This window comes from Heteronotia binoei, chromosome 12 (assembly GCF_032191835.1).
Source record: "Heteronotia binoei isolate CCM8104 ecotype False Entrance Well chromosome 12, APGP_CSIRO_Hbin_v1, whole genome shotgun sequence".
Taxonomy (NCBI): domain Eukaryota; kingdom Metazoa; phylum Chordata; class Lepidosauria; order Squamata; family Gekkonidae; genus Heteronotia; species Heteronotia binoei.
In genome coordinates, this window is record NC_083234.1 from 22,135,228 (window position 1) to 22,147,606 (window position 12,379).

Here is a 12,379-nt window from a genome sequence, read left to right on the forward strand (position 1 = left end):
TATCCCGCCCTCCCCGCCGAGGCAGGCTCAGGGAGGCATGGATGCCCCCACAAATCCAACCAGTGCTGTACTCTCAGATTTCCAAAGTTGGAAGAATTTGGCACGAGATAATAGTTTTGTAGCTCTCTAGTTAGCAACACATTTTACTGGATGTGTATTTTGAAGATGGAGGTCGAGGTGGAGAAAGGCTGCCCCGAGTACCATGACCAAAACTCTCTTGGATACATATTAAGCTGCTTTTTATTGAATCAGATCATGGGTCCATCATTGTCAGTACTGCCTACTTAAACTTGCAGCAGCCTGCCAGGGTCTCAGGCTGAGGACTTTCATGCTACCTACAGCCTAGCCTTTTTAATGGGAGACACCGGTGATTGAACCTGGGACCTTCTGCATGCAAAACAGAAAGACTTCCATTGACCACAGCCCCTCCCACACTCTTTGAGGCACCTGACTTGCTTAAGAATCACAACTTCCCTACTGTATCTGGCTGAGCTATATAGCCCTGAAGAATGGTGTCAGTTGTGGCTTTATTTCAGAAGAGCTAGACACCTTTGCCTCCAAAGATGAAGCAACACTAAATTTAAAAAATCAGTGCCATTTTCAAATTTGTCTAGAAATCACAGTTCATCTAGTTTATTCTTTTGTTCTGCCTTTCATACTCTCTGCCTCACAAATGCAATGGTGAACCAAGTGCAAAGGGAAATAGAAAAGGGCATTTTTAGCTGCTTTGGCCTCTTTAAAATTCAGCAGCAAGAACTGGGCTGCCTTCTTCCTTTAGTATCACACTGTTGACAAAGGAACTAAAGGACAGATCAGAGGGTGAAGACATTAGAACATCACTTCCTCCAAGAGTGGGAAATTGCTTGGGCAGGGTGTTAGTGTTTGATAACAGTGTCTTTTGTGCAACTGCAGGTATGGCGAGGGTCCCCAACGCCAGTACCCATGGGTACCACAGTGCTTACCAACACCTTTCCTGATGCCCACCATGTCTTTTGGAAAGTGGGCGGGACCAAGAAAGGCTTTGGACCAGCTACTGGAGATTTTTAAAAAAATGTTGTTTCTACAACAGCTGCCAACATAGCACCAAAGTTTTTCACTGTTTGTAAACTGCAGCAACCATTGTTTGGCTGTCTCTGTCTCCTTGGGCAGCCATTTTGTGGTTTGGCCCACTAATCTGTGTCAGAAATCCAAAGGTGTTTGCAAGTTCAAAAAGGTTGAGGACCCTGGTGTGTGGGGTAAAACCTAAATCTCAGTTCAGCCATGACCTTACTGGAAAGCCACAGGTAAGCTACAGATCTCTTATCGTCAGCTCTCTTCAGCGGGGCTGAAGGCGATTCTGCCCTACTTACTCTACAAGTCTAGCTTATGCAAGAAGTGTGCTCCAAAATATGCTTCTGCCGGAAATCTCTAAAGTTAAAATTCAGAGCTATGTCAATAAAACCAGAATCCTGCACCAAGGAAGGTGGGGTGTGAGGACAAAGGTCATAATTCACTATGGGTTACGCTTGTGAATATTTTACATGCGTTTTATAAGTAGCTTGGTTTATTGCTTTCCTGATGAGAACACTCAAGTTCTAAACAGATGGTATGTGGAACATCCTCCATTTCAGGAGAACTTTCAGAATTCTCTCTTCTTTTTTCCACAGTCATTGCAAATTAGAAGATTCTGTCAATCATTTTGGGGAATAAAATCCTGGTACCACATTTTTAGCCCAGGCTAGCCGAATCTTATCAGGTCTCAAAAGCTAAGCAGGATCAGCTCTCATCACTATTTGAGTGGGAGATCACCAAGAAAAACCAGAATTGCTATGTAGAGGCAGGCAACGGTAAACCACCCCTGGACATCTCTTGCCTTGAAAACCCTGTGGGGTTCACCATAAATCACCTGTGATTTGATGGAGGGGAGAGGGTAGGAGAGAGGGGAAGGAGAAAAGCAGGGGGGAGGGGAGGAGAGGAGAGGGGTTCTTTGCAAGTACCTCCCCACCCCCAATATTCAACATAAACTTCACCCCACTCCTGTAACTCCTACTGTTCCACCCCAGCCATTCCTCTCCTCTGGAGTTTTCCAACCAGTGGTGGCCAAATATTTTGGCAACTGTGCCATACATAAAGTACAAAGTGAGAAGCTGGCAAAATTCAAAAGCTTACACCCTGGAAATCTTGTTGGTTGTTAAGGTGTTCCTGGACTTGAATCTTGGTCTTCTATTGCAGACATACTCAGACAGCTAAAGTAGGGGACTGGTGCCACTCTAGTCCTTATAAAACCCCTTGAACCTTAGGGCATCACGTTATCATAACAGTATTGGAGAAACAGGCTACAGGACGGCTGTCACACTGTCACATCTAGGCCACAGCTTTCTCTCAGCCCTCCCTCAGATTGGCCAGCTACATCACAGACTAGTTGTTCTCCACATTTAATCTACTACCGCCAACTAAGCATACATTGTCGTCAAACACCACATCTCTTAACAATCGGGACATAAGTGGTCCCAAATATGGTTCCCACTGGAGCCACATTGCCCATGGACCCCTTTCCTGATGCCTGCTTAGTGTTTTCAGAAGATAGGTGGGGCCAGATGAGGCTTTTCTCCAGCAAGGCTTCTGATTGGCTGTGCAATTTTTATAAAAATGTGCTGTAGTAGCAGCTGCTGCCAATGCAACAAGGCTCTTCACTGTGTGACTGAGGGTGAACTGCAGCAGCCATTTGTGGCTGGTTCTGCCTCCTATGAGAGCCATTTTGTGGCAGGTTCCACCTCCTGCGGCAGCCATTTGTGGCAGGTTCCGCTTCCTGCAGCAGCCATTTGTGGCAAGTTCCGCCTCCTGCGGCAGCCATTTGTGGCTGGTTCTGCCTCCTGTGGCAGCCATTTTGTGGCAGGTTCCGCCTCCTCTGGCAGCCATTTGTGGCAGGTTCCGCTTCCTGCAGCAGCCATTTGTGGCTGGTTCTGCCTCCTATGGCAGCCATTTGTGGCTGGTTCTGCCTCCTGCGGCAGCCATTTATGGCAGGTTCCGCCTCCTGCGGCAGCCATTTGTGGCTGGTTCTGCCTCCTATGGCAGCCATTTTGTGGCAGGTTCCGCCTCCTCTGGCAGCCATTTGTGGCTGGTTCTAATCCTATGGCAGCCATTTGTGGCAGGTTCCACCTCCTGCGGCAGCCATTTTGTGGCTGCATCCACCATACTGTGTCAGAATTCCAAAGGTGCCCACCAGCTCAAAAAGGTTGGGGACCCCGGATTTCTATTGTTATACATTTATGATATTCACATTCTATATACAGATCTCCAGCAATGAGATCCTTGTTCCTATCTGCCATCAGCCAACTTCCTGACATTGTTTGAATCCTTTTGCTATGAGGCTTGGGAGAAAAATCTAGGATCTCATCACCTTGGGCAGGTAGCAGAGCATATAGGATACAAATCTTTTTAAATAAACAAATAATAGAGAGATAGAATCTGGGACCAGTTCTTCGCTAGCCTTTGTCCCGGTCTCGTGCTCCTTTTTCTTGTAGCTCTTCTGCCCGATTTTGCACACGCTGCCACAGAGCCACAACTTGCCCCACCTCATTCCCAAGTTCCCTCTGCCACTTCAAGATCCTGGTTTTCAGAGAATCCTGAAGCCGCGGGGGAACTTGGGAAAGAGGCAAGGCGAGTCACAGCCCTGCAGCAGCATGCGCAAAATCAGATAGAAGAGTCGCAGGAAAAAGGAACACGGAATTGGAACAAAAGCTAGTGAGGAGTCAGTCACTGATTTCATCCTCACAGTGGGCTGTATAAAACAGCTCTTCTCATCTGGCTGTCAGAAGCTATCGCAAGTGGAGAGAAGGGGCTCCTTACTATCCTGGATGCCCCCTCCATTTCCCTCCAACCAGGGCTTTTTTTGAAGCAAGAACTCCTTTGCATATTAGGCCACACCCCTCTGATGTAGCCAATCCTCCAAGAGCTTACAGTAGGCCCTGTACTAAGAGCCCTCTAAGCCCTTGGAGGATTGGCTACATCAGGGGTGTGTGGCCTAATATGCAAAGGAGGTCCTGCTACAAAAAAAGCCCTGCCTCCCACACTTGTTTAGTATGCCCAGGGAGGTCTGGGTCCTGCCCCACTAGCATTAATAGGGAGACAGACTTACCTGACCATCTCGCGGGGTTCCAAGGCACTAAGCGAGTCATACACCACAACTGTGTCACTCCCTGTTTTGCATGGTTCCAGGTCCACCGTCGTGAAGGTCAGGCTGATGACCAAGTCTGCATCTGCTCTCAGCTCCCATTGGCACCGTGCGTTAGACGGATACGGGCTGTTGGGAAATCCTGGTGAGGTGAAGCTGGTGACCAGTCCTTCTTTTGCATGCAAGGCATACTTGCAGCTGCCTACCCAGGAGACGAGGAGGAGAGAAGAGAACGCTAAGACATCTTCGACTCAGTAGCCACCCAACAAAGGAGGAAGGAATGCCCTATTGAAAGCAGTAATGGACTCTGAGATTTGCAGTGAAAACCAGGGCCAGGACCAGGTGTTGGTGGTGGAGGTGGAAAGCGCTGTCAAGTCACAGCCAACTTATGGGGACTCCATAGGGTTTTCAAGGCAAGAGAAGTTCAGAGGAAGTTTGCCATTGCCTGCCTCTGAACATCCCTGGATTTCCTTAGGGGTCTCCCAGCCGGGGTGGAATTCTAGCAGAAGCTCCTTTGCATATTAGGCCACATGCCTCTGATGTAGCCAATCCTCCAACAGCTTACAAGGCTCTTTTTTGTAAGCTCTTGGAGGATTGGCTACATCAGGGGTGTGTGGCCTCATATGCAAAGGAGCTCCTGCTAGAATTCCACCCCTGCTCCCATCCAAATATTAGCCAGGGTCAACCCTGCTTAGCTTCTGAGATCAAACAAGACCGGGCTAGCCTGGGCCATCCAGGTCAGGAGAGAGAAATCAAAGCGAGAGCTTCTCCACCGTTTCAGGATGCAAAGAATTCAGCAGAACTGCGCTTTAGGAATTTTTGTCCTCAATTTCAGTGCTAGGGGAAGTGTATTGGGTGGCTGCTGTTTAAAAATATTAGTACTTCCCCCCTCTGATGGATGGACACCACCACTCCAACGGACAGAAGGAACACACCCCACTGTTTACTGGGTGTGCCCTTATTTTTTTAGGGGGAGGGGTTGCTATTGCTCTTAAAAAGCATCTACATTCTACTTACTGTCCCGGGAAGCCTTAATTGTGTCAGGATTGGTAGCTACGAGAGAGAGAGAGAGAGAATAAGCCATTACTAACATGTTGATTTCATCTACATCATGTAGGGGAATCCCACACAGTCAAAATACTTTGTAAACAAACCGAATGCAAAGGGTGACGTATAGCTACTTCTCTTTCCTTTTTACACTAGTCTGTGAAAAACCCAGCCAACACACTCAGCAGAAGCAAGGGAGTCAGCGTGACTCTAATCTACAAATATTTCACTATCAGAGCTTTCCCCCTCATTCATCCAACAGCTATTAACAATGTTAAGTCAGACAATCCCCTCCCACCTCCTTAGTTAGCAACTTTACTAGATGAAGATTTTGAACAAGGAGGTTGGTGGGTCAGGATTCCAGCCACAGCTTCCCAAACTTGTGCAGCCAAAACCTATCCCCTCTCCTGCTTCTTAACAGAAGACCAGGTGGTAACCAGTCAGATCCTGCCAGTTGCCAATTCCTATTTATTTCAGGTGAACCCTCAATAACTATACTTGATGAGGTTTCATTCCACATTAATGGGTGCAGCTCTAGTGAAAAGCTCACTGCAGCAGTGAAACCCAGTGCATCCCCCCCTGATATGCTTTTTGGCTCCCACCTGAATTTCCCCCAAAGCAAAGAGCCACACCTGGATTTCTTCCACTTCACCAGAACAAGAGACACATCAGAAGACCCCAGGAATCATCACCTTTGGGTCTGTAGGGAGCCCCCATTTGGTAACAGCTGCTCTCACTATGGGGTTATGATTGACTTGGAACCACCCAACATTCTAAGGCTGCCAGCCTACAGGTGAGGCCTGGAGATCTCCTATTAACAACTAATCTCCAGACTACAAAGTTCAATTTCCCTGGACAAAATTGCTGCTTTGGAGAGTGGACTCTATGGTATTATACCTTGTTGAGGTTCTTCTCCCCACCCCCAATCCTGTCCTTCCTAGGCTCCAAACCTAAAATCTCCCAGTATTTATAGAATCAGAGTTGGAAGGGACCTCCAGGGTCATCTAGTCCAATCTCTTGCACAATGCAGGAAACTCACAAATAACTCCTTAACATAACATAAATAATCTTTTAGCTGCCACAATGTCTTTTTTTTCCATTTGCTGCAACTCAATGAACCCTCTTGAATTTTCAAACATAAAACAAACGCCATAAAAACTGAACAGAATTGATCTTCAATGCAGCATGATTTCCACATTCATCTCCAATAAATCCCATATAATTAGCGTTCTTGTTTGCTATTGGTACTCTCTAATTTATACTGGTATTGTTAAAACAATCAGAAAGGAGAAGAGACGACCACCAAACTAAACCAATTTTAATTTCCTGCTATCTTTTTCAGATCCAACGCGGTGTAACTGAGAACGTCAGCACTTGCACAAAGGATACACAGGTTCAAATCTTCACTCAGCTTTCTCAGCCTAGCCTCTCTCAAAGGATTGTGATCATCCAGGAAAACCATGCAGACAAATCCCAGATGTAAAACGTGATTAACGAAAGATCTTGTCTTCCAAAGGGCTGAAAAGAAACACAGCCCCGAGCAGTGTCTCTGGACAAAGCCTCAAATTTTGTTAATAAAATCCATCTCTCCAAGGGTTTTTGTGATCAAGGAAGAAAGCACCCAAGGGACCATTCATTACAGCAGATGGCAAAATCTTTGCTATAATTATCCGGAGCAAAAGAAATACACGACAGAACAAGCCTGCGGGTTCTGAACTGTAAAACTTACAAGACTGACTAGTTTTTGATGTGTTTTTTTTAAGGGGGGGGCAGAATAGACTCAGATTCATTAAGTCTGGAGAATCAATGTGGCCATATCTTTTGGCCTTTTCCTTCCACAGAATGTCCGTTATTGGACAATACACTACCTGTAAGTTCCTATTTCAGGGTCAAGCAATCAGCTCTGAGAAACTGTAAGAGTCACACCCTCATGCTAACAATATACAACCTGGAATTACACAAGATAATGAGGAAACATCTTCTCTCCCATTTAAATGTTCCCCCTGGCTAAAATGTTTATTTCATGCACATCATCAGAAATCTCCCACACTTCTCAAGATCCATAAGCTGCAGGATTTGGCTTCCTACAAAACTTTTATTTTAAAAATACTAACAGTTTATAGATCTAATGATGGGTGATGGAAAATGCTGGAAATCACTTGAATGACCTAGAAGATCACATAGAAGATCATATTCAGCCTCGACTTCCTCTGTCCTTCATTTCCCTTCCCCCATTGTGGTCTGCACCATTTCCACAGAAACAAAAGATTTTGAATTAGAGAATAACTGTGAACAAAATCCATTTTGCACTACTTATTCTGAACAGATATTTTGAATCCATCAGCCACTCCAATCCCTATCACCTCAAGGGTTGCTTCAAATGGAAAGAAAGGAACCTCTGGGGCTGGTTTTAAATCTAAGGGCCAACCAGAAGAACTTCCGGGAGATCAGCCAGGAAGCATCCGATGACCAACACTTTTCCTTTACAAATAGCGCTCTCCCTACCCACCTTCCTTGACCAACCAGTCTTGGCAATTCTGCCTGATATATCGTGGAGAGCTTTAGAGCTTTCTGTACTGCATAGTTATTTTTAACTCTTAAGTAAAAAGCCTTTGCTTTAGTTTCACATTGCACATGTTTAGGGTTGCCAAGTCTCTCCACTGTGATTCCTAGAGCATCACACTGGGGACGCTCTAGGATTTGTAATAAAACTCTATGGTACAATAGAGTTTTATCTCAAATCCTAGAGCGTTCCTGGCACAATGATGTCACTTCCAGGTGACATCATCGTGTCAGGGATGGTGCATGGCGACAGGGCTCTTCAGGGGCAGGGATCTCTCCGGTGGCCTGCTGCTTGCCAGCAGGTTGGGGCCCTCCAGAGATCTCCCGCCCCTGGCAGGAGCTTGGCAGCCCTAGTTATGTTGTTTGTTACAGTTGGTTATGATCCAGCAGGGGGCAGACATGGCCTTGGCCTCTGTTCCAATAAAGTTCAGAACTATTTTGGTACTGAATGCTGTATTGGAATTATTACACTGCCCTTCTGTAAAAGTTAGGAATCAAAGTATGGATGAGATTTTGCCCTCCAAATTGCAGCCGAAGCTGGATATAGGAAGTCATGCTTCAATTCATCAATTCCTAATGGATGGATAACTCTGCCTCCCTGCAAGAAATTCGCCTCTTATTTGCTACTGCCAATTATATACATTTTGCCTGGCTCCTCTCCCTAGCTAGGCCAAGACGGAGGAGATGGATGGAGAGGGGATGTATAAAGGTGGGAAAAAAACTCACAGAAAGCAACGATTGTATCGACTCTCAAATCAGGGTTTCTCAACTTGTGCATCTGTGCTTGATTCGACGCCTGGATGTTTGCCATGGCCTTGTCAAGGGCATCTGCTTGAAGTTTAGGTACACTGAACTCTGACCAGTAGTAAGCAATAATGCTGCCCTCGCTGCATGGAGGAAAACAAGTTGGCAGATAAGTTAGAGCTGGGGCCAAACACTAGACAGAAGTCACCCAACAGAGTGAGACAGAGTTGCCAACCTCCAGATCGGGGCTGGAGATCTGGGATAACAGCTGATCTCCAGACCACACAGAACAGTTCCCCTGGAGAAAGCGCCTGTTTGGAAAGGTGGACTCTATGGCATTATGCCCCACACTGAGATCCCTCCCCAAACCCTGCCCTTCCTAGACGCCACCCCCAAAATCTCCAAGCGTTTCCTAAGTGGGAGTTGGCAAACCTAAGTGGAACCCATCTTCCACTATATTTTAATATATTTTTCTCCTAAAGGCAAACAATATGTATGTTACATATTAGAAGTAAATTAGTTGGATGGGAATAACTTCTAAGAAAGAAATGCCCTCTTTTTGGCCCAGGCTTATAACAATAGAGTGATTAACAGACATTCTCACATTTTGACATATTACTGCTTTATTGTTTTCTCATGCTCATGCTACCCAGATCAATTTGTTAACTTTACTATTCTGCCCTTTACTAATCTGTACCCTTTTGTATTGTAAACCAGCTGTATGTAGGTCTGCTCACTGTACCTGATTCCTTGTCTGATGAAGTGTGCTTAGAGCACACAAAAGCTTACATTCTGAATAAAACTCGGTTGTCTTAAAGGTGAAACTTGACTCCTACTTTGTTCTAAGTGGAACAGGCACTTACTGGGCAGCAAAGCACCAAATCTATGATGATCAGTTATGACGGAGCACAGTAGCGTCTGCAATTTTCTTAAGTTAGCGTGGTTTTTGAGAACAAGGGCAGGAATCACGTTTGGTCTCTGAAGAGGTCAGGCACACAACTATTAAGGGCCATTTGCTCCTTTGCTCCCTTCCAGTTTTCATTTACTCCACTAACAGTTTACACCACTAACATTCTACCCACTTCAACAGACCTCAGGAATGCATTACCCACCTGAATGAGGTGATCACTGTTTCCTTGTGGAACTGGCCAACATCTGGATTATTTTTATAGATATCTATAATCTATTTTGGAGAAAAAAGGAAATTTAAAAAAAAATGGAAATCAGATCAACATCTAGAAAATTCAGGTGTTAGAAGGGATAGGACCATTCTGACTGTACAGATTTTTGTGTGTGTATCAGTTGCAGGGGTGTTACAAATGCGCTCTGTAATACTAGACTGCAACATCCACATTGTATATGCACCCATCAGTATTCTGACCTTCTCACAACTAACACAGAAGATGTTACTTAAAATATTTGTACCAAATAGGTACCCTTGGGGCAGCTAACAATCAAGAGTAGTTTTTACATCCCCGCCACAGGTATTTTAAAAGTTTTATATCTATATTTTTAATTGTGTTTTCAGTTTGGTGCGGTGGTTAGAATGTTGGAATAGGATCCGGGACACCCAGACTCAAATCCCTACTCTGTCATGGAAGCTGAGTGATTTTGGGCCAGTCACAAACATTCAGCCTAACCTACCTCACAGGGTTGTTGGGAGGATAAAATGGAGGACAGGAGAATGATGTAAGCCACCTTTGATCAAGCAAAAGAACAAACAAACAGAGCTTTTCTGATTAGTGCCTGGAACAAACTGAAAGCTAGTGCAATTAAAGAAAAAGTGCAGCCATATTGTCCAGGGTGGCTGCATTCTGGACCAACTGCAGTACCAAAGGATCCTTGAAAGGAAACCCCATGTAGAGTGTGTTGCAGTAATCCAGTCATTAAAGCGTGCATAACGAAGGCCAGACCTCCACTGTCTAGGAAATGGCACAGCAGCTGTACCAGCCAGCAAGACGGTGGCTCAGCGGTAGAGCATCTGCTTGGTAAGCAGAAGGCCCCAGGTTCAATCCCCGGCATCTCCAAAAAAGGGTCCAGGCAAATAGGTGTGAAAAACCTCAGCTTGAGACCCTGGAGAGCCGCTGCCAGTCTGAGAAGACAATACTGACTTTGATGGACCAAAGGTCTGATTCAGTATAAGGCAGCTTCATATGTTCATATATGTTCATAAGCCTGTGTTTGAAGGGAAAGCGGAACCCCATCCAACACAGGTAACATGCTTATGTCCAGACTACCTATGTTTCCAATGTCCACCTTGTCTGAATTAGGCTTTGGCTTGTTTGTCATCCATCAGTTCATCACTGGTTTCAGGCACTGGGCCGAACCTTCTGCTTCCACCTCCACCACCCATCTCCCTCCTGAGGATTTGATGACAATGAAAAGAACTGAGGGTCATCACCATACTGAAGACACTTCAGCCTTATTCTCTGGAAATTCACACAAATGTCAAATATCCAGTGGGGAGTGGGAACTTATCACAGATGTCCAAGGCCACCCAACCTTTCTGAGTCTATGGCCACCTTTGTAATTCTGACACAGGATGGTGGGCGCCATGGCACCCACTAGTACCTTCCCTGATGCCTACAAAGTGTTTTTAGAAAGTGAGCAGGGCCAGGCAGAGGCTTGTGCCCAGCAGGACTTCTGATTGGCTGTGCACTTTAAAAAACATCCTGTCAAACAGCACTTCTGCCCAGTTGCAAGAGTTGCTGTAAGAGTTATGCATCACCTCGGTCCCTGACATTTTGAGGTAGGTTCTGTCTCGTGGGACAGCCATTTTACTGCCGGCTGACCATCAAGAGTCAGAATTCCTGTGGTGCCTAAAGGTTCTAAAAAACTGGGTACCCTGGTCTAAATTCATCCAGTATTTTGTTTCCCACAGCTGCCCTTCAGATGCCTCAGGAAGCCCACAGCCTTTCCCTACTATTTCCTCACTCAGTACCACATGTGGGACAGACCTCCTGGTGTACAGCCAACACCAACCAGAGTTGGCAACAGCGTCCCAGGCAAACCAAGCTGTATAAGGCAGACTGCTCGGTTTACGTCAATTCTGATATCCACTACAACACAGCTGGGGGGTGGGCTTGTGCTGCAATCCATGTGCTCCCCTGTAGCTCTGCCTGAGGAGTTCAGAAATCCTTACCATCTTCTTTACTTTCCCGGCAAGGGTAGCAAATTCTGAGGAGCTGGAGTTCTCAAGAGCGTCTATGAAGCGAGAGCCAGTGAGCCTCAGGTGGCCGTTGTACAGTTTCTGCACAGGGGCATTCTTGTCTGAAAGAACCCAAGAAGAAGACATGAAAACGTTGAATAGAACATGACCTACACTGCAGGGCTAGAAGAGGCTCCATCTCTCAGGCTGAGCTTCAGAAAACGAGCACTGCCTATTTCCATCCTACAAGCAGTTAACTGAAGCTTAAACGAGGCATTCTCAACAAATCCAAAAGGGATGGACCTCATACAATTTAATTACCTTCAGGCTGAGTCCCGCGCTTTTGGGTCTACTTTTCCAAAAGATCTTCTAAGCAGAACCACTGAGCATTCTAGCATGTCATTTTTTCATCCCTAATATCTGCATAGCTCTAACAAAGGCGATCCAGAACCCTACTTACATGTCTCTCTCACTGTAAAAAGAACCCTTCAAACACATAGCTCTGTTTTCTCACATTCAGCCCATATTACTTTTGCCTTTGCTTCTACTTGTGAGCAAAGGTTCTGCTGATTTAGGTTCTCTCCTAGTTCTTTCGCTATTTAAAAAGGAACCTACTCAGATAAGAACATAAGAGAAGCCATGTTGGATCAGGCCAACGGCCCATCAACGGCCCAACACTCTGTGTCACACAGTGGCAAAAATTTTTATATACACACATACACTGT

At 45.6% G+C, this 12,379-nt stretch overlaps 1 protein-coding gene across 1 annotated transcript in view; it reads right to left on the reverse strand.

Annotated features, from left to right (window-relative positions):
* ST14 (ST14 transmembrane serine protease matriptase) overlaps nucleotides 1-12,379 on the reverse strand; it is a 57,913-nt gene that overhangs the window by 23,046 nt on the left and 22,488 nt on the right. Inside the window, exons 3-7 of the mRNA XM_060251187.1 lie at nucleotides 11,649-11,776; nucleotides 9,619-9,689; nucleotides 8,489-8,649; nucleotides 5,171-5,206; nucleotides 4,118-4,355 (exon numbers count right to left, since the gene is read on the reverse strand). Of these exons, the coding sequence (XP_060107170.1) occupies nucleotides 4,118-4,355; nucleotides 5,171-5,206; nucleotides 8,489-8,649; nucleotides 9,619-9,689; nucleotides 11,649-11,776 (634 nt within the window). The remainder of the gene's footprint in view (nucleotides 1-4,117; nucleotides 4,356-5,170; nucleotides 5,207-8,488; nucleotides 8,650-9,618; nucleotides 9,690-11,648; nucleotides 11,777-12,379) is intronic.